The sequence below is a fragment of the Stigmatopora argus genome, chromosome 16 (assembly GCF_051989625.1).
Source record: "Stigmatopora argus isolate UIUO_Sarg chromosome 16, RoL_Sarg_1.0, whole genome shotgun sequence".
NCBI classification, from domain to species: domain Eukaryota; kingdom Metazoa; phylum Chordata; class Actinopteri; order Syngnathiformes; family Syngnathidae; genus Stigmatopora; species Stigmatopora argus.
Window position 1 is genome coordinate 3,854,937 of NC_135402.1, and position 21,906 is coordinate 3,876,842.

General features: G+C 45.0%; 1 protein-coding gene and 2 long non-coding RNA genes across 5 annotated transcripts; 2 read left to right on the plus strand and 1 right to left on the minus strand.

The window, feature by feature from the left end:
- The first annotated feature begins 27 nt into the window (after positions 1–27).
- Positions 28–4,006, plus strand: LOC144090817 (uncharacterized). The gene is made up of 3 exons (XR_013305514.1): positions 28–504; positions 2,529–2,811; positions 3,562–4,006. It is a non-coding gene; the product is annotated as an uncharacterized LOC144090817 (long non-coding RNA).
- Positions 2,973–21,041, minus strand: pik3r1 (phosphoinositide-3-kinase, regulatory subunit 1 (alpha)). 3 transcript variants are annotated; one of them, XM_077622644.1, is made up of 15 exons: positions 20,778–21,041; positions 19,327–19,853; positions 12,702–12,794; positions 12,534–12,608; positions 11,679–11,810; positions 11,042–11,243; positions 10,064–10,146; positions 6,136–6,337; positions 5,879–6,059; positions 5,673–5,798; positions 5,421–5,563; positions 4,791–4,967; positions 4,605–4,679; positions 4,358–4,528; positions 2,973–3,946 (listed from the first exon to the last, which is right to left on the minus strand). In XM_077622644.1, exons 2-15 carry the CDS (start codon positions 19,670–19,672, stop codon positions 3,757–3,759), a joined length of 2,196 nt encoding a protein of 731 aa, XP_077478770.1. In that variant the 5' UTR covers positions 19,673–19,853; positions 20,778–21,041; the 3' UTR covers positions 2,973–3,756. The 3 variants fall into 3 exon arrangements, with proteins under 3 accessions (XP_077478770.1, XP_077478772.1, XP_077478773.1); XM_077622646.1 differs by lacking the exons at positions 10,064–10,146; positions 11,042–11,243; positions 11,679–11,810; ... (2 more) ...; positions 19,327–19,853; positions 20,778–21,041 and adding an exon at positions 9,244–9,460; XM_077622647.1 differs by lacking the exons at positions 10,064–10,146; positions 11,042–11,243; positions 11,679–11,810; ... (2 more) ...; positions 19,327–19,853; positions 20,778–21,041 and adding an exon at positions 7,504–7,726.
- LOC144090818 (uncharacterized) lies at positions 4,166–5,419 on the plus strand. Its single transcript, XR_013305515.1, has 4 exons — positions 4,166–4,553; positions 4,634–4,736; positions 4,820–5,045; positions 5,146–5,419. It is a non-coding gene; the product is annotated as an uncharacterized LOC144090818 (long non-coding RNA).
- Positions 21,042–21,906: the final 865 nt, after the last annotated feature.

Genomic DNA, 21,906 nt, shown 5'->3' on the forward strand with positions numbered 1-21,906 from the left:
GACCTTTCAACCATAAACCACATCCGCATTTATTCATTGTCCAAACCGCTTATGTCTGTATAAATTGTCTTAACCAAAAGACGCTCACACGGGCAAGGAGTTGTCAAATTGAGGCAATAATAAACGACCACTGAGCTTAAAAACAACATGTGACACTTATATCGGCTGGTTGAACACTCTAAATTGCCCCTAGGTATGTTTGGTTGTCACCAATTCAGGGTGTCCCCTGCTTGCAGTTATCTGGAATAGGCTCCAGCACCCCTGCGACCCCTGTGGGGATTAGTGCAACGAAAAATGAATGAATATAATTCCATATATTTACAACATACACAATGTGAAATGTATTTGGAAAAATATGTTCAAATATTTTTTTTTAAATGATGATAAATATACTTTTCTCCTATTAGGTTGATGGAGGAACGCAGCTGAATTTCAAAATGGCCAAGAGAGGATGAGGAGGATGATGGGACCCATCTTCTCTGGGGTTGTCATTGGACAGGAGAGGTTTGTCCGTCTATCCAATTTTGTAGCCAAGTGTTATTTTTTAGAATGAATACAAACAAGATGATTGCACACATTGAGTAATACAACAGTAAACAACCTTTATTTATATATGAGCAGGTGAGTCAACTAATCAGGACAACAAGCTTTTAAAAACAAAGGCTTTTATTATTTTTTCAGTGGAAGTCAGGACAGGTTTTGAAAGCAACGCTGTTAAATCATCGAGCCAATTAACCCAAAGCCACCGGGACCTCGCGGCCCCAAAATTGTCCGTACTTGTACAAAGTCAAGGAAAAACAACAAAAAACGGTGCTCGATTGCTGAGGAAACTATATTTCAAAAATCATCATCATCATACATCATAACGTGAAAAGCCAGACATTTGCAGCTCGATGAAAAAGTGAAACAAAAATGTCACATGGCACACTTAAGTGCCTCAATTCGTTTAGAGAAATTTGCACATTCTGCGTGTAAAGATCACTGGATTGGACGTTCGGCGCCATCAATGCTAAATGACATATTTTGCGGCTCTCATTTGACATTTCTAGAATTAGTATTTTACAATGGGCAAAAAAAATAACATTAAATTAAAGGATTTAACAGGGGGAAACAATTATTTAAAAAATGAAATAAAGCCAAGAGTAATAATAAAAAAAAAAAAAAAATCACATGCCTATTGCCCTTGTGTATTTTGCTCAAGGAATTTAATAATTTTTTCTTTGTTAGTTTGATAAATTTCCGAACTTACATAACTCCTAGTTGAAATGGATTGGACTTCTATTGCCGTCAATATCAATTTCCCTCTGTGACTAACTACCACAACCACATATCTTGTGATCTGACTGGGAGTGAATGAGTTAAAGCTAATGCTAACTTTCCAATAGATGAAAATGCTTATTCATTCATTCATCTTCCGAGCCGTTTAATTTTTTTTCCATAAAGTCTCGGTGGTGGAGGAGGGATGAAATGAGCGAATCCACCCGGTGTACACGTTTCAATTTCTGATACAGAAAAATATTGAAGTGAATCATGGATGTTAATCTTAAATCTTCTCTAATGTGGGGAACGTATGATATAGTTCTATGCATATATATTTCTATGAAAATAAATCTATACTGTGGTGTTCTTCGGCATCAAGCGCATTTCTGAGTGAAGCAGCCTGCGTACGCTAGCAGTTTGAAGCAACGCAGGAATAATAAAATAGCTTTTGCCGTCGTTAATAGTAAAGTCTGACTATTATTATTCTTTAAAAAAAAAAACTGGAAAAAAATCATATGTTGGCGGCATTTAAAAAAATACCCTCGTGGATATTTACACAAGCTTATATCGCGGTTTGCAACAGAGTGAAGACAAACAAAAATGCAGGGTTCCCCCCAGCGCTTTATAAGCCCGGTGGGCCGCCGTCCCTTCCGCCAGGCTGAAACGCTGCTACAAAATAAGATTCAAAATACGTAAAACTCTTTAACCGCGACTGGTGACATGTTTAAAAGCGCAACGGCGACATCTCAAGGTGTGCCGATCGCGTCGTTTGTTACAGTATTTCAACAACCGGCCATTTTGTAAGACTGTGCATTTAAAGGTGCTATGAAATTCAAGCAAGTGACTTAAAGATGAGAACAGCCCATAATTTGGACACAAATCCATCCAAAAAAGTGACAAAAACATCTCAACTATAAAATTAGATCACATAATGAAGTCACCCAAAATTAGCTGCTAGTTTTCCCATCTACATGTGATAGCTAGCTAGCTAGCTAGTGCGACACTGAAAAGCTAGACATCATAAATTCTGGTTGTGATGTCACAACCAAATTATTTTTGGGGGGGGAAAAGGTGGGCATTCTCTTTTTGGGCAAAATAATTATGATATGTTAAAACAGCCAACATGTAAACTACATTAACAAACAGTAGTTGCGGTCATTCTTATTTTTCTGATCACCATTTCGTAGCACCTTTTAAGTGTCATAATTCTAATGACACAAATTTCTCTCAGCTTAACATTTTTATTTCCATTTTCTGTTCCCCTACAGGGATCCTCTGCCACCAGGCTTTGCAAGTTTTCTGGGGGAAACCCTGAATTGCATAGCAGATCAGGAAGAAAAAAAAGCAACTCAAATGGAACCTTTTTTTGTTGGTTTTGTTTTTCTTTTCTTTTTTTGTCCGCTTTGGTGCACTTGTTTCATTGTTCCACTGCCCCCTGCAAAAAAAAGTCCATAGGACTCGTCCAAAAGGAACCAAAAAAAGGCTTTAAAAAGTGCCATTATGCTACATCGATCAGCTGATCCACGTCTGCTTATTTGACAGTTTATACCAGTGAGTATACGCACACACACAACTCATTTGAGTTTTGGTCACATGGACAATTTCCTCACACAATTTCCTCTTTCACACGTCTAGGGCTGCCACAGTTGATAGACTCATCTGTTATCAAATTAGTTGACAATTTTATCAGTCTATTATTTTTATTTTGGGGGGGTTTATTTTTAGGTCTTGTAAGTCATTGGCCATTGCCATTTATTTGAAATGGGCGGGCTGGCGGCGATTCTTTATTCGCTGTCAACCTCCCATTTAAAATGAATGGGATGTCTACTAGTACTGAACTCTTATTTTTTCAAGAAAAAAAATGTTTTGGGGGTTTCTTTTAGAAATCAGGATTTTTGTTTAAAAGGGTAAAATAAAAAAGTGAATATTGTCTGATTTTTGCAGTATATTTGCAAATATCTTGCTTCGTTTCAAAACAAAAATGGCAAAATCAGTTAAAAAATTAAACTTGGCAACATTTATTTTATTAAAATACATTTAATAAACTTAAATTAAAACAAAGTGTGAACAATTAACTCTCATATATATTTGCAACAATGAGAAAATAACTTGATTTACCTGTGACCTAATTAGTAGACTGCTATGCAAAGCTAATCGAACAGCTGACGATCCGAATAACTGGCAGCCCTCACGCAGTCGCTCACAAACACGCAACATCCCAAAAAAAAGTCAGGGTTAGCTTTGCGTCACCGATGGCGATGGCGATCCTTTGATAGTTCTTTTGTTTTTGTGTTTTTTTAGGTAAAGTGACTTGGGGCTGGGGGTTTGACCGGCCAGCGGGGGGGCGCCGCTCCAACCCGCTTCGAAGAGGATCAAAAAAAGTACATTCGGGCTCGTCAGCCGCTCGCCGAAAAGGCTTCCTTCCGGCGTCCTCTGCCTCCGTGTTAGCACCTGCCCCCCCCCTGGACCCCTCTTCCGAGCCGCCCCCAACCCGCCTCACCGTCTCTGCTGAGTGTAGACGGGGTAAGCGAGCGTCACATTCAGAGAGTCGTTGTGCTGCACCAGAGAGGTGTGCTGGTAGTGGAGGACCAGTTCCTTTAGCGAGCCGTAGAGGTTGTACGGCTCGGCGAAACCAAAGCCCGACGGCGTCTTGTTGATGACGCAGTGCTTCACCTCGCCGTCCACGCTGCACGGGGAGAGACAAAGTCGTGTTAGGTCGCAGTTGAGTGGAAAAAGTTCAATAGTATTAATACCCCGTGATTAAAACATACTCTTTCTCTCCCCCATTACAGAAATAAGAAGTTTTGAGTTGGAGACCTCCAATCGGTTTGTTTAATGTTTAATGGACGTCTGTGGTCTTCAATGGCAGGTAATATTTCTGTGCGTGGATATTTTTAGGGGTGTGAGCGGTATATATGTATGTGTACTTGTGTATTGACAGTTGGAAACATTAAATCCATTTCAAGTGGGAAGTCTGGCATTGAATGATGTTGGGACGTCAGCCAATGAGTTAACACTCCAAAAAAAGTTGCTTTTTTTGTTTTTTATTCATTATTTTTTTTAGGAGGCGATGATTGTAACAAGGGCGACTACGTACACGACGCTGCAGGCGTAGCAGCCGGCCTTGCTGCTCTCCCGCACCAGGAATGTTCCGTCTCGCTTGCCCTGGAGGAGCGCCTCGGCCTGCAGCCGGTTGATGTTGCCCAGCTTCCAGGAGCGCTCGTCGTGATGGGGCAGGTCTTCGTCGTCGTCCACCATGGAATATTGACTGCGAGGACGAACAAGCAAGCGCGGTGAGCAAGCGTGGGCGACGAGATTGGTCGGGGCGGGTGAGTCTGACTTACTCTTCGGTGTTGTCGTTCTTGATTCCCAGCCAGTCGTTGAGCTTCTTCTGCCGGACGCCCTTTTGGGTCAGCCACCTGAAAGACCGCGGCGGATACGTGAGACGAAAATTTGCGGCCATTTTCAACGCTCCGGTGGGATTTTTTGCCATTCCTCTGAAAATGCCAATAAATTCTGTGAGCACTCACATGAGGTACTGGTCTCTGGTCTTACGCAGCTGGATGAGATCTGGTTTGATGCTGTTCATCCGCTTGTCGATCTCGCGGTAGTCGGCCGCCTGCTTCTTCAGGTCCTCTTCTAGCCGGCTCTTGCTGTCCACGATCTCGCTGATCCTGGATTTGAGCTTCTCGTAATTGCCCATGATCCTGAAAGAAGAGGACGCCCCTTTTAGCTCAGCTTTCAACTTTCAAGAGAAGGACACGACGACGACGGTTGTTGTTACGGTACTAACATTTTCAATTTTACATAACATTAAATGGACTTTCCCCCTTAAATGAACTATTTTAACTCATTCTTCATCTTTTTTTGCCCTAAAATGAACAGGAAAAGACTCAATGTACAGGAATGACCTGAAAGCGACCCAGAAAGAGTTGAACAGGAAATGAGCCAAAGTGAACAGGAAGTGACTATACCTAAATGTATCCCAAGTGAACTCTCAGTACCCAAAAACCAACAAGGAAATGACTCACAATCGTGCTTTAATTTGAATGCCTTTGGCCATTAGCCTCCATGTAGCATAGCAATGCTAACGTCTACAATGTCCGTGTGTTGTCTTATTTCTTTCTGTCTGAACTGACCAATAAACATTCATCTCTCACCTTTGGATCTCCTTGTCGTTGCCTTCCCTCCTAAATTTCTCGATGTACTCCTTGCTGTATCGCTCTTGCGTTTGACATTGCTCCTCGAAGATTTTGATGGTCTCGTTGAACGCCTCGATGGCCGTCCTCTTCATTTGGATTTCCTGCGGGACCGAGACAAGCGTGCGTTTTAGTGCACGGACGTCAACGCCCAAAGTAAAAATGTTCGCCGACAATTTTGAGGGGGACGCCCCTTTCGTGCCCGCCGCTTACCTGCGACGTCCTCGTGTACTCTTCGTACAGTCGGTCGTATTCCTTGTTTTTCTCGTAGTACTGCTGGTGGTACTCGCAAAGTTTCCGGCCCACCGCTTCAATGTTGTCTTCTTTCACCACCTGGTCCTAAAAGCACAAAGCCATCTTTTTTAAATTTGTTGCCCACTGATGTCTGGTCATGCTGCTTTTATTTTTTTTTTAAATACCTGCTGGTGCTTGGACACTGGGTAGAGCAGCTTGACGTCCAACTTGGGGTTGTACTGGGCCAACGACTCGTTGCGGTAGTGGTTGATGAGCTCCACCACGGAGCTGAAAGTGAGCGGGTCGGAGAAGCCGTACTTGCCGTCGCGGTGGAAAATCTTGATCAGCTTGTTGTTGCCGCCTTTCCTGAGGGCGCCGGAGACGAGAGTGGGACGTCGGTCGGGATCGCCGTGGTCGGCGAGAGGCGCGGGAGATGGATTACCTGAGCGTCAGCGTGTAGTCGCCGTGCATCTTGGTGGAGGCGTCGCGCACCAGGAAGGTGCCGTCGGCCGTGTCGCGCAGCTTCTCGTTGACCTCCTCGCGGGAGATGTCGCCCCAGTACCATTCGGCGTCCTGCAGGGCCATGCTGTTGTTCTGGACGTTGTTAACGACGGGGACGGGCTTGGGCGGCTTTGGAGGTAGAGCTGAAAGGATTAAACCTTTGGTTATTTTTTGGATGAGCAGGTTTCGAGTTAAATTAACACTTGTTTTTTTTTGTTTTTAATTAAAACAAAAAAAGGGGAAGAAAGAAAATATTCTAACTTCTGTCATCCTTGATGGAAATAGAGGATTATTGTTATGACCAATCAAAAGGCAATGTTTGCAATGAGCAATCAGTCAAATGACATGACAATAAATGCAACTTTTTTAGCCGATTATTCAACTACATCCAAATAGAATGTTTTTTTTTTTGGGTGGCAGCCCAACACAGACTTTACCGGAAGGACGTGCACTCAAAGAAGCCATTTGCAGGCACCAATTAGGTGTACACGCTCCATCCACTCAAGGGCCATTGATCCACCTCGTCTATTGACGGTCAGACCCGGCCGACGTCGCGACGCACGCCGGAAACAAAATTCCACCGAGGAAAAACCAAACTGCGTTAGCCCGGTCTCAATCAGAGACCGGGCGACAGCTGGGCAGCGCGCGACAGAGATGGCGTGCGAGCCGTGGGAACATTGCGTACGGCGGAAATCATCTTAAATCTGTGACGGCGCCCAACGCGCACCAACAGTTTCACAGGCGGCACGAAAGGTAACGTTCTATTTTTAACCAAAGGCTTTTGCGGTGAGCGGGCCTTCCTGCTCTTGCAGCACCATTAAAATCAAGTCTTTCCATCTTCCAGCAGCTAAAAAAATCAATTTTCTATCTTTTATATATCAACTTATTTCGACCTCAAATCCCATTGGCGAAGCAACTTCATCATTTCAGCACTCAAAACAACGACACCAAGTAAACACATCACAAACTCCGCTATCACATTAGTTCGTAAATCAAGTCACTGATGTCCACAAACGTCCGATCCTTTAACGACCGGTAGGTCGGCGGCGATCAAACCAACACAGCGGATTGGTCGCCGCTCTATTTGAACTCACCGCTTTAACACACACACACACACACACACACTGGAATCCCGTGCAGTCTATCCACTTTCTAGCATCCCCTTTTCCCATTTCTCAAGCCGTTAAACGAACGCAACACGCCTCTCCGTAACGGCGAAGCCGGTCGATGGATCACATGGCTAAGCACGTAAAAAAAAAAAGGGAATCCATTAAAGGGATCCTGCTCGGTAACGCGTTGCATCACTCACCGTAGCCAATCAGGCGGGAGCCGTGTCACCGGGTGCTCGGGCATCTCTCATTTCCTCGCGGCCATGAAGGCATCCCGAAAAAACCCACTTTTCTCCCTTTAGCTTTGATGGACGACCCAAAAAGCACCAGACGCGATCACGAAATAACGCTTAAAATGTTCCTGGCGTCGTGCGGCGTCGTGCGTCTGACATCCCTCGTCCTCTGCCTGCCTGGCGTTCTCTCTCTCTCTCTTTCGATCTCTCTGCCTACTTGACTCCTCCCCCCCGACGGGTCCCCTCCCCTCCCCTCGCCAGCCCGTCGCTGCACACAAAGCAAAGCTAGCGGCGCTGCGGCGAGGCACGTCCGCACGGCGCGCTCAAATCCCTCCCCCGCCCGCACGGGGCTCCGAAATACGCCGGTAATCCCGCGGCGTGACACGGATAACCGCCTCCATTTCCTGAGCGCCGCTAAAATAGACGGCGCTTCTTGGAAAGGTGGAACGGGCCAAGGGGAATGCAGTCGGGTCGCGAAAGCGACGCGCTCAAATTAGCGCCTGAGAACGTTGGCCCGGGTCAGGTCGACAACACGGCGAATTGTTGGGTTGTCGGTCGTATTTAAAAAAGGGGGGCAACGTTTCAATTTGGAATCAACTCGCTCAAGTCAAGTGGGCTACAGGACCTCCAAATTATTTTGTCCTCATTTCGACCGAATAAACTGTCAACAACAACAACAACAACAACACAAGAGCCATGTGTCCCTCACAATGACACTTACACTGCACTTATCGGCTGCCACTGACAGTACTAGACGTCCAATACATTTTAACCAATGAAAATTCGTCCAGTGCTGTCAATCAATTAACCAGGAAGTGATGTCACAAAGCCCCTAATTTCTCCACAAATGCCATTTTCTAGTTTTTTCAAGCTACTTTTTCTTACTTGAAATATTTATTAAAAGATAAGTCATGTAAAAAAAATTGCCAAAATTGCAAAGTTAAATAGTGCTGAACATTTTTGTTAGTTTGAAAAATCATCTATTTTTAAAAATGGAGAACCCATGTTCTAGTTTTTCAAGCTACTTTTTCTTACTTCAAATATTTATTAAAAGATAAGTAAGGTAAAATAATTTGCCAAAATTGCAAAGTTAAATACTGCTGAACATTTTTGTTAGTTTGAAAAATCATCTATTTTTAAAAATTGGGAATGTTCACTATTAACACATGGACGATACACAAACATAACAAATGCTGTTCTAATATAACTTATTTATGGGAATAGATGTCCAATTTGTAACATTTTAGGGTCAGAAATATTTTTAGATGATTAATCGGCTATCAAAAATGCCATGGATTAATTTGATAGGCGATTAGAATTTGATTAGGCTTTGATCGAGCACTTAGGACTATGGCGCCAATCCATTTTGAGTGAGAGATTTTTTTTGTTTTAATCAATATTTTAAAGTATACAATTACTTGAAAAGGATATCAAAATAGTGATAACTGAGCCCTAGAGTTCACATTTTGGGTTAAGTCGTCCATAAGTGTAAACATTGTGGGCCACATGACCTAAAATATAATGTTAGGCTAACTTTTTTTCCCCAAATGACCAAAAACAGCACACTTTCCCTCAATCGTGACGACAAACGAAAACTGCAAATGCAATTCCGACAAATAAAAAAAAATTCGTCATCATCCACGCCAAAAATTTATGTTACCCTACCTGATCCTCCCGTCTCCCCGCGCTAAAACAACGAAAACTTACGTTGCAGGTTGTGCATATTCCTCTCCCCCTCGACGTCTTGCTTTTGCAATGGCCAAATTTGAAGAATACAAAAAGAAAAGGAAAAAAATCCAATTCAGTTCCCGTGCTTCGATATCATAATGTAGATTTTGCGTGTCCCCACGCCGTGCTAGAATCCGGCTAACCCGTGGCAGTTAGCGTACCTAACGTTTCCACGCTAATGATTAGCCGCGGCTGCTTGTTGCATGTGAGCAGAGTTTCTCTCTTTCTTTCTCTCTCTCTCTCTCTCTCTCTAGTCTGTCTGCCGGACTTCCCCGCCCTCTCTATGTTTGGAGAAGAGGAGGCAGCTTATGATTAACTTGCAAACTTTCAAATATTTGCTGAGCTGGACACTTTGAGGGGGGGGGGGGGGGGGGGGGGGTGCCTGGGGGGGTGGTCTCGCAGCTAGGAGGCGGCTCGGGCTGAACAAGGGGTGCTCTGTGGCAGGCTGGGCTTTCCGGCCAACCAAATCTAAGTGGACCTTTTGTCGCCGGCTTAAAATAGAGCGGCGGTCGCCGGGAGGAGGCGTGCGCACACATAGGCCTTTCACTTAAATATGTGCAATTACGTGCGCGTGTCAAGCGCCCGCTGAGCACCTGAGGTGACTGGCGTTGCCGTTGCCTTTTTCCCCGCGGGCGCTTTCATCTCGTTTGAGAGCTGTGGCCGGCCAAAGGCGGACGGACGGCCAGGTGGATCGACGTTAACCCGTCGAGCGGTCGGGGACGGCGATAGCTGCCTTTTTTTTGCGACCAAAGTCCTCCCGTTTGATTTGAGGTCAACGTTACACAAGCGGGAAACGTACCTGGAGCCGCTTGACTTTCGGTCCATTCGCTGGTCAGGAGAACTTCGATGATCCTCACGTGGGCATCCAGGCTGGGCTCACAGCTGAAAACGGAAAGACAAAATGTTAGTTTTCAAATGTGAACGCTGATCTTACGTGGCAATAATTTAAAAAAATAACGACCAAAATGAAATCCTAATGAAAAGGGGCGATTTACATCTGAGAACTCGTCATCTGATGATTATCAAATGATCAAAGTCGTTGTTTTTGGCAGCGCTACCCAAAGAAATATGACGAGCACAGCATATTTTGTACACAAATCCGTATTAAAAAAGGGTACACGGTTGATTGGTCGCCGGTCTTTTGGTCGCCCAGAAGGTTATTGATAATTACCATTTAAATCGTTGCTCAAATTCCCTAAATACAAACTGCGAATTACTATTTAGTCATACTTAATGCCCTAGTCATTATTAGGCTAAAGAAAAGCTCAAAATCTCCTGGACTTTTATTGTTTTTTGTTGGAGAACTTGTTAAGACCCTGACTGACGTAGCTTCTTAAAAGGGACAACGCATGTACATGCAAACTCTTATACACTCACACGTCGGTCGGCTCAGTGAAACTGCTCATGGCCATTGTTGGCTTTTATTGATGCGTAGACCGTGTTGTTTTACCTTGTTTTGGCGCCGGTCTTTTGGTCGCCCGTTGTCACGGTCGGGGCGACCAATCGACCGCACACGTAAAAAAGAAGCGTAAAAGGCTTAGTCATGATTGATAATGAACTGCCTTTGCCTGCTCACTAAAAAAATCTCTAAACAGAAGATGATGTCAGACCCAGAGTGAGTTGCAGCTATTCATAGCACTTTTATTCACTTGTTGCTATGTAATCTTTCTGTCAACACTAGCTAGCTAGTGCAGCGCTACTAAGTGAAACATGCTCATTAATTACGGCTGTGATGTCACAACCAGAATGGTTAAAGAAGGACCAAACCCTCGGTCACCTGGTGCTCTGCTGTCTGAAGAAAACCGGACTGAAGATCTCGCCTAGCGTACGGGCGCTCAACAGGTTCTTGGCGGCGCTCTGGCACACGCGGGACAAGTGGCGAAGCACGCACTGGAGGGTCAGCCAGTATTGCGGCGCCAGGCCGGAGCCGCCGGCGATGCGGCGGAGTTGCTGGGCGCACTCGTCGGGATTGGACACCTCTGTGAAGAGAAGGAGAAGGAGGACGAAAAATGAATAAAAATAAAAAGTCAGAGCATGTTGGCCTTTCAAAAACCACATAACCAGCCAAGCAACACAGAAACGAGACTACCAGTTCGAATTAAACGTCTAATAGCGTCTTTGTTTTTAACTCCTCCATTCAAAAAAAGGATCTGCTAGTTTTCACCACGGGGGAAAAAAAAAAATCATCCGCCAGGGAAAAGAAAAAAAAAAAAAGCGGACTAGAAAGTCAACTGTCTGGCGACGAGGCAATGATTGCGAACAGAACAAGAGTGTTTATTCAATGCGGAGAGAAGATAAACCCGTTTGGAAACATGCGTCCGGCTTGTTTGCTCTCAAAGAACTCGGCGTTCGCTACGGCGGGACGACGCGACGTCAACGCTTTTTTCCCGGGAGAAAGCCAGACCCCGTCTCACCTTTGACGGCGTGCACCAGCTGAGCGTACACGGGGGGCGGGACGATGGGCTGAGGGAGGTCCTGGAGGTAGCGCCGCACGCCGTCGCACAGGCTGGGGAGCTCCAGCTGCTCCAGATCCACGGACGAGGGATCTGAAAGCAAGGCCAATTGAGTCAAAAATACTAATAGCCTAACCCAGGGGTAGGGAACCTATGGCTCGGGAGCCACATGTGGCTCTTTTGATGGGTGCATCTGGCTCTTTGCTAACCTGTGAGCTAAAATATGGAAATCGCTGGTGACAGAACTGAGATATTACATCTAGAACTGCTTTAATTTCATTTTTTTTCCGCAGTAGACTCTTCTGGAATGCATCCTCTCATTGATTAGCAACAGCAGAAGAATCTTTGAAAAAATATTCAGTTTTTTCCACTTTAAAAGTGGTGAAATTACTAAAAAAAATTGAAAAGGCACTCATTTACATGTATGTATTTTGACTTTTAAATTTGTAGTATGGCTTACAAGGAATAACATTGGAAAATATGAATTGTTTGTGGCTCTGTTTGTCAAAAAGGTTCCAGACCCCTAATAGGCCCTAACCTGAAAGACTATTAATTATCATTTTGGACCACTCTATCACTTCAAATTGCCTTTTTAAACCTTTCACCGGCACATATTCTATTCTTCTAGTAAAGAACATCAAAATATTGACATTTTTTCTACCATTTGACAATCCAATGGGTTATGATTTACTCCCAACTGTCCCAGTTTCTAACATTTCATGAGTAACAGGAGTTAATTCATTAACTGCGGTGGCTTAAGCACCCCCCCCCCAAAAAACATGTGTGTATATATATATATATGTAGGTCAAAGATACCTGATTCAAAATACTGCCTGACTTCATGACCACCGCCCGCAGTAAAGGTCCTGTACAAAGTCGGGTTCTCCAGACCTTCGAAAAAAAATGAAATCCATGAGCTGGTTTACATCGGCGGGCAAAATCGGCGAGCGCTCCGAGTGGGCTCGGGTTCAAAACGGAGCGTACCTTTCCTCTCGATGGCGTCGAGAAGACGGGCCAGGTGGGGCGGGGCCGTCTCGGGAAGGGAAAACTGCTCCGTCAAATCTGGCAACCATAAGCCTGGAATGAATACAAAAAATGATCATTATTAGAAAATTTGAAATCTTTAAAATGGTGCGGAAATGCTTATGGCAGGGGTATCAAACTCGGGTTGGTTCGCAGGCCGCATTAACGTCAACTCCATTTCATGTGGGCCGGAGATCTAATATTTAGATTTTTTGAGATTGGATTAAAAGAAGTGGATCAAAAGCCCTAAATAGTCCGTTTTTATAGATCTAAAACAATGTTTATTTGAGCTTTTTTTTCTCTTAGTAATGGAAAATGTCTTTTAAACATGTTTTTTTATTTCAAATGGAAACCAAAAATATTTTTTAATTATGTTCAATATTAAAGAGGAAAACGGAAAATATCTATATATTTAGTTTTAGATCTTACAAAATGCGCTTTGAACTAAAAACACAAAAGAGAAAAAATGGATTGAAAAATTGCAATGATTTATTTTAAAAAGGGGAAAATCAATCATTGCAATTTTTTATGTACATCATCTATAATCACTTGAATTTGATCCTAAAACAGAAAGTCGGCACTCATGATTTACTTTCTCGGGCCGCACAAAATGAGGCGGCGGGCCAGATTTGGCCCCCGGGCCGCCACTTTGACACCCCTGGTTTATGGCGCTCAATAAACTCCCGTCTTGGGTCAAAAATATTGATTGAAAGTCAAAAGTAGTGAACTGAGCTTTTATTTATATCTTTTTAGGGGTTTTATCGGACAAATTTGTGTTCTTGGTAATTAAGTTTTGATTACCAAGTATGACGGACATCTTCCAAAATAAAATGTCCGCATATTTTGAGGCCCGGTCTCAATTGTAAATAGATTTTCCGATTTTGTAGCATTTTCTTTGAAATAAATAAAATGATAAATTTGTAAAATATGACTGAAACCAAAACGAACAAGCCGAAAAAAAAATGAGTCTTAATAATAACATATTTTTCAAATGTCATGGTCTTTACAAAAAAGCCGGTTCATTTGCAACGAGGGGGAGGAAAAAAGTGCGGTTAGCCGTAACACACAGGAAGCGCTGCACGCTGCTTACAAGCTGGCAGGAAGTTGAAAAATGAACGGCGGCGGCGCTCCAAAGGCATTAAAAAAAAAACATGAAAAACTAGTGCACGGTGTTGGGCAAATAAATTCACTGTGATGTGAGGTAAACCATGTTTTTTTTCCCTCGTTAGATCTTTAGTACCAGGTGTGGACATGAAAGTTGTACGCTGAAAGACTCGCCTGTCTGCACTTCAAAAAAAAATAAAAGCAGAAAAAAATATGAATGGAAGTCTTTCTTTGAAAGCATATTTTTGCTTTCAAAATAAATTTTTCTTCCTTTTTTTTTTTTTATTCGAGCAATTAAAGCAAGTCCTTTCCAAGCACCGACGCAAGCGTTGAAACGGTCCAATCAGCAAGCGCTTCATCCAAAGCCACTTCCTCTTTGGCCGCCATGTTGCGTGTGAAGAACGCTTTTCGCGACCGCATTCAAACGCGCCAGAGAGGCTCGCTGCTCATCTGGAAGACGTTAACGGCGTGAAGGAATGGGCGTGTGTGTGTGTGTGTGTACGCGGGGGGGATGGGGGGGTTATTCTCAGAAGCCGTGAACTTTGAGACGGAATGCCTAAAGTTTCCCGAAATAGACGTCCCGTTGCCATCGCACACCTTTTTTGCCCCCTTGACCACTGATCCAACTTTTTCTGAGAAACTAATTTACAAGCCAGAGTTCTATTTAAAGTCACTTCCCCACCCCCCCATAAAAAAAGAGTGCAATATCTGAGCTCGCCTTACTGGAGATAACGTTTCGGAGCCCTCGTGTGAATCATTAACGTCGCAGATGGCCGCCATGACACGTGGTGGCTACGAGACAGAAAGCAGACGGGGTTTTCTTCCTGGTACTGAAATCTAAGTACGCGGTCAACGTGTGCTAAATCGACAGTCGGGACGGCGTGATTCATTGACAACAAACACGGTCGCATGATTGCTAAGAGCCGGGGGGTGTCAAACATGCCGTCGGAGGGCTGGAAGTGGCCCGCCATGGGGGTTGTTCGGCTTCATTCTTAATGTATGTTGAGAATCATATGCTTTTGCCAGGGGCGCCGCGACACCAAAGGTTTGTGAGTTGTGTAATCAAGCGCGTGCACCACTGCACTTTGCTCCGTTTCTCATCCGCAATCATATTCAGTCATTTTGCCGTCAAAATGGCGCCATCAGTGCCAGCCAATGAGTTCATAAGGAACCGTCAAATGCCTCAAAACTGACAGGAAAACTGCTGAAAAATGAGCAAGAATTCACAAATGAGCTAGAAGCATCCCAGAAAGTCACCAATAACATTTAGCGGCGCATCAAAACGTCATCACCGTATTTTCCGGACTATAAGTTGTACCACCGAAAGCATAGACTACATAACTATAGCCTAAAAAGACAACATAATGAGATGTCGGTGGTCAAACAGAGAGAAAAAATACACGTTACACTTGAGTATTTGTTGCAGGCCCAGCCAATCTATAAAAAAAAAAAGTGCGACTTATAGTCCGGAGAGTACGGTATGGCGTTCTCGGAAATATTTTTTTGCTATTTTTTAATTTACCCTTGTACCGTACAAGTTAAAAGACAGATGGCCAAGATGTCAACGCGTCTGCGTACGATTTAGAACATTGAAGAAATGAGTCTAAACACGCGCTGGGCGTCGCAATGGAAGGCATCTCCGTGCAAAGCGGCTAAAGACGGACGCCGGCGGGCGGACGGATGGCGCTGCCAAACGGCATGTCTGAACTTCAGACGGCGTGGGCAAGACTGGGCCAGACGCTAAATATAGCGCGTGCTGGGGATAAATATAGAGGAGACCGCAATTTTCGGGTTATACTGTTTCTTCCAGGCGGTGACATGGGACGGGTGGCGGCGCCGCCGCCGCTCACGTGGCGGCCGCAGAAGGGCGGATCGGGAAAGGAAGGAAATCCCAACATGGGTTCGGAAGCATTCCGCGTCTAGGCCGACCGGCGAACGGTCGCCGGGCGGATCCGACGCATTTTCACGTCTTTGGCGGGGCACGGAGCGGATTTAACCCTTTTGAAGCCGCGCCGAGCTGACGGAGTCGGGCACGGCCAGGCGCTTTCGGGAGTTGCCCGCCTTCTGAACGTTGCCAGATGTGCGAGCGCTTCCACAAGAAAGACTTTTGGCCATTCCAAAAAGTACACGTAATACAAGCTTTGGACTTTTTATGAATTAAGAGTTGAGCGCGCATAAAAACTTCCTCTGTTGCCCACAGTAAAATTTCCTTCCACCTGGCGTCACTTCCAAATGAGCTTTAACTGCCTATTTACTTTTTTCTAAAAATAAAAATAATAATTTTAGCATGAAACAAAGTCAACACGACACGGTGGAGTGCGTGGTTAGTTCGTCTGCCTCACAGCTCTGGGGTTCTGGGTTCAAATCCAGGTCGGTCCACCTGTTAGCTTGTTCTCCCCGGGCCTGCGTGGGTTTTCTCCGGTTTCCTCCCACATTCCAAAAAGGCTGATTGGACACTCTAAATTGCCCCAAGCTACGAGTGATTGGTTGTTTGTCTCTTGTCTTTGTCTGCCCTGTGATTGGCTGGCCAATGTCAATTCCCTGTCTCTTTAACTGCCATGGACCTTCGAACTGGGAGGTGCTGCAGGCGATTGGTCGCCAAGAAACACGCCACAGATCAAAAAGTATGGCACTCCTGCTAGCTAACTACCTGACAGCCCATGATGGATGTTGCCAGAATAGTTATGTAACGGAAAACAAGCCGCCACCCCACCAAGCACCGCCTCCCACCCGCACGTGTCCCGTACTCTAAAAAAGCCGCTCAGGCCGCGTCGGCACCTCTCGCCCGTGCCGGGCCGTCTGCGGGGGCGCCTAATCCCCGCCGCAGACGCCATCAAAGAGGCTTTGCCAGTCCAGTCGCCTAAGAGACGCGACCCACCCGGCACGCCTTCGCCGTCGTTTACATTTACGTATCTACCTGTACTTTATTGTTTCAAGAACATATATATCGATCATGGTACTCGGACGTTTGGTCGCCGGACGTTTGGTCGCCGGACGCTTGGTCGCCGGACGTTTGGTCGCCGGACGTTTGGTAACAGGACAGAGAGTTTACTGTTGAAACCAGCTCTCAAAATTATATTCATAAGAGAGAGAGTTTAATATCTAAATATCTACTGTTGAAACCAGCTCTCAAAATTATATTCACCCAGGCGACCAAACGTCTGGGCGACCAACCGTCCAGTCACGATGGATCATTAGAAAAAAAATTACAATATACATGTATAGCCCAGAAAAAAATAGAAAATTGTTCTTCCTCTGGCCAAGATGCACCTTCCTTCCGACCAGTTAGTTTATCACGAGTAGATGTCCAATCCATTTCAAGTGGGAAGGTGGATTTTTTTGTTTGCGTCGTCAATGGCAGCCAAAATAAAACATGTTCTTCCTCCCACCAATTACTTTACCACTAGTAGACGTCCAATCCATTTGAAGTGGGAGAGCGGCAGCCAATAAACGTTCATCGACGGCCTTTAAGGTTATTTTGTGAACTAACACACCGGCTGCCGGCCCTCCCAGTTGAAAGGGATGGGTCGTCACGGTCACACGGGTTTGATTTCTCCGAGCCAGAGAAGATTCCGGAGGTCGACCACACGCGCCTGACGCCGACTCTCGACACGGCCAATCCCAGGGATTGAATAATCTGGGCTAAATCCTCCTTCCGCCGCCAGTTTAAAAGCTTCCCCGACTGGAGGCGCGTGGCGGCCCGTCCGCCCGGCTTGTCGGCGAAAGCCAGACGACGGCGTCTTCAAATAGCCAGCTAGCCCGCAGCGCTTTATCTCAAACATGCTTTGACGTGTTCCACCCGGAGAAATTCCGCGGCACGATACAAAGCAGAAACGGCATTATCGCCATTAGACGTGGAGGATTTCAAAGATCCCAAGGCCAAGTCCACATAAAAAAGTCAAAATATGGCTGCCATGATTAATCGACAACTATTTGGATATTCAACTCGTGTTGGAGGGATGCAAAAAAAAAATGATCGCTATTTTTTTTTTATGTGAGTGGGCCTCATTTTTAGCCTTTTTCATGTTTTTGGCCACTAAAAAAATGAAGCGGATGCTTTCTTTACATGTGTTGAAATCCCGTAAGCCCCCGTGGCCCCCTTTTTCCCAGACCCCCCCGCTCGGCAGGCGGCCCAAGTGGAAGAGTTGTCCAAACAGCAGAAAACGGGGAGCGCAATAAATCACAAAACAGCCCTCCACCCAAAAAAAAAAAGATCCTCTCAAGACTCTCACGCAAGGCCAGAAGTTCCCTTTCGGTGTTTAGCTTTTGCGCACACATAAGCAAGCCATTTAGAAGCAGCGCCATAGACACGGAGACTTTTCTTCTCCTCATACGCGTTTTAAACGCCGACTAATCGCTCGGACCGTAGTGCTGGGCGATATGACAATATACAGTAGAACTAGAACTAGCGACATAAATTCCCTTCATTTTTCCAGCTTTCTGAGAGTTCAGCTCTGGGACGTCCCATCACATAATTTATGCACACCAGTCCCGAGTCATCATCTGATTTGGAGGAACTGAGCCGGTACCTCGAAATGTATAAATATCCCAACAGAGCCGTATAAAAGTAGAGCAGCGGTTTGAAGGCGGAGTGAAAAGAAAATGTGAAAATCCCCTTTTTTTGCAAGTCCGTCGCGAAGTGCAAAACATGGTTACCGACAAATTACGTTCCAAAACATTTTGTGCTAAATTTGATTTGAGGTTATGATTTTTTTATGTTGCTGTGATTGGACTTTTTTTTTTTTGCTCTGCAAAGTTTAGTCACTGTGTCCATATAAAACGTGCTGTGTCTGTTATTGCTTTTTTTGTTGAAATATCCCTCATGTTTTAGATGATTTTTTTTTTGTGCCCTTCAAGTATCTTTAGAAAGTACGCAGTTATACGGCCAGATTGGTTAAATCTAGTCAGATATTATATTATAATGAAAAATGATGCGCTATAAAAATGACAAATGGTTGCTTTAATAGTCTTTTAGTTTTTGCAAGTCGTCGACTAAGCAACTCATGTATAAATACTAATTTCTGTTATGTTACGGTGTTTGCAAATGTTTCATTTTGATTCGTTAAAAATAATTTTAAAAAATGTGCTACCTATTAAAAATAATTGTTGGATTTAGCCCTTTTTAATGTAGGGAAATGGACTCTTAGAGTTAAAAGGTGAAAAACAGTACTAGTTTACTATGAAATCAAATTTGTGCACAAAATGTTACTCAACAAATCCGGAACTGAATTTCACAAGCAACCGCAAAGAAAACCCTTTTTGTTGACTTAGCATCCATCGGGCGCCTCATCCAAAAATGGATCTCCGTTTTTATTTCTCTATCATGTCCTCCCTCATTAACTATCGAATTTAAAAAAAAAAAAAAACAATACCAGACTGGCATTTTTTTTTTAGATAGCTTGACATGGTAGGAATAAACGGACAAACATTAAGGAATCGGCGTCCAAAAGAGAAACTCAAAGGCTTCCGCGGGGCGACTCACCTTGCTCTGAATCGGAACCGGCCTCGGCCCTGGGGACCGCCGGGGCCACCGGCAGCGGGCGTAGTGGGCGGGGCTTGGGCGTGGGCGGCGAGATGCGCTTCTTGCCCACGTACTCCACGTAGGTGCCCGGGAAGTCGCCCTTCTCCTGGGTGGTCTCGTTGAAACCGGGAAGCCAGCCGATCTCGTCGGGCCTCTGCTCCAGGCCGTCGGCGTAGCCCAGGGACGCCATCCCGGCCAGGGCCCCCTTGCTCACCAGGAGCGTGTCCCCCACGTGAAGGTCAATGTCCTCCTCGCGCTCCTTCTTGTAGTCGTAAAGCGCTCGGTACTGGAAGCCTTCCGTGCTCATGATTGCTCGAAAGATCCAAAAATGAAGACCCCCCAAAAAATCCCTTCAAACTGCAATTACTCTGGGTGGAGATGGGACACGTCTAGCTGGTCTTCATTCTTTCGCTCTCGTCGTCTCGCCGGGGTGATTTGCGGCCGGCCGTCGCCGCCATCGGGGAAGGTGAAAGCCTCGCGGGGGGATGCTGCGGAACGACAGGCAGTGTTTAATAAAAGGGGGGACGGGCGGATATGTGGTTAGCCACGTAGAAGTAGCGCATAAAAGGCCGTAAACATTGCGCTTGGACGGATGGATACGCTAGCAACAAACTTAATTGGTAACAGTAAGCGATGATGAATTTAACAACGGATTTTATTTGACGTCAAAATGGTCCAAAATCCGCCCGACTTTAGTACCGCAAACGGAAGTCTCGTTAAAACGCACAAAAGATGCGTTTTGGGACATTTTGCAGACTGAAACAAAAGACCGAATCGTTGTCGTTGGTGCCTTTTCCGCATCGTCAATTTGAAATTATATGGTTTGGTAATTTAGTGGAAAAGGGGCATGTTTTTGTCTGATTTGTTTTAGTCGATTAAAATCGCCAATTTCACAGCCGTACGATATTTGTCGATATATAAAATGACACGATTATATCCAATCCTTTGCCACTGGTAGCCAATGAGTTAAAAGTAAAAATGTCCTTCCCCCGACCGCTTCATCGCTGCCATCCTCCCACGTCAAATGGATTGGACGTCCAGCGCGGTCATTGGCAGCCAATTAGTTGTGCGCGTGATAGCCTCGCCAAAGTTATGCAACTGTCAAGAGGCATTACGATAACATCGGTCGTGTAAGTGAGGCACTTTAGGCGTTTTTCGTCGTCATTTTTCAAGAGTTTTCAAGCGAAATAGGGAGGTGGTCGATGAAATGTTAGCCAGCGAGTTTGGGTGTGTTGCTGGCGTCCTTCTCTTTCACACAACAACTAACGGACTTACGATTACCCTAAAAGTACGCAACTAAAGAAAAAAATAACAACAACACTCATCAAAAGGGAATGATCGAATGCACGAAGTAGAATTGACTTTAGAAACGCTAAACATTGAGCACATGCGCAGTAGCGTTTACCACGTACCTAACGAGCCCGCATGAATCCTCCTTGTTCCAAGTCCTTTTTTTCCTCCTGAGCCACTCGTTCCCCGTGCCGTTTCCTCTTTCGATTCCTTCTCCAAGAAGTACTTAAACCGTCTTTGGATCGCTGAAGTACGGCTTTCGCCAATAATAAGTGCGGCAAATGCACGTTACGGTCCTAGTCGCGTCGGCGTTCGGGACTAACGTCGCCCAGTGCGGCCAATGTGACGGGACTAGGGGCGAGACAGGAGGGAAGCCTCCCATTGGCTCGCTTGCTTAGTCAATCAAGCTCCCGACCAATGGACGCAAGGGTGCTGCCCTTTGTGTCCTCGCGTACTGAGTGCAAGCCAGAGATATCACATATGGAAGCGCGAGATGCGCAACGAGCCAACCAAGGCGGTCGTTATCACTTGTCGGCCATTTTGTATCAGTGATAGGCATGACATTATGGCCAACAAAGTGTGTATATCATTTAAAAGAGCTAGAGATTGCTAGAAACGGCTTGGTTTATAATAAAGTAGTAAATTAAATGCACACATTCAGAGAATTATGCATTATTACACTAAGACAGCCTGATTCATAGCCATGTTTTATTTTAGTGGAGCGAAGCACTCATTCTAGTTTCGTTGCGAAGAGCCCGTTAGTGCAGTTTACATTTTAAAGATGGCCGTCGGCTAGTAACGCCGCTACTTGAGCCTTTCCGCACCTAGGTCAGCGGAAGTAGTATCTAATGTGCGTGCAACCCGAGCGGCTCGTGGAAGTTACGTAACAAAGTCAAAGTCCTGCAAAGCTTTACGATGTGCTTCTCACTTGCCTGCCATTTCATCGTCTTCACATATCCATAGTACGCTAAGGTTAAAAAATGTGTTACGTAATCACGAGCAAAGTACAAAGACAGCGAAGTGATGAGCGTGTTGAAAGCAATTCTTTACGGGGAAAAGAGGGGCATCTTTGTGCTGTTTCATGCGGGTGGCCTAATTATGGCAGATGTCCTATCAAGAAGAATGAAGGAGGTTCTTTAAGCTGCTTTGCACGAGGCGGGGCCCAGCACAGCCTGGGAAGTGCGACACAGCAGAATATTGACAAGAACAAGTCTTCTTTGTCATTCACACCATCACCGCACATACAAAGAC

Bases quoted from the DNA above. Each gene is read 5' to 3' on its own strand.
- pik3r1 (XM_077622644.1), bottom strand. From the start codon at position 19,672: ATGAGCACGGAAGGCTTCCAGTACCGAGCGCTTTACGACTACAAGAAG. The intron at 12,609-12,701 runs GTACGCTCCGTT...TTTTTTTCGAAG, and splicing joins CGACGCCATCGAGAGGAAAG to GTCTGGAGAACCCGACTTTG. The intron at 4,529-4,604 runs GTAAGTCAGACT...TCGTCCTCGCAG, and splicing joins AAGAACGACAACACCGAAGA to TCAATATTCCATGGTGGACG.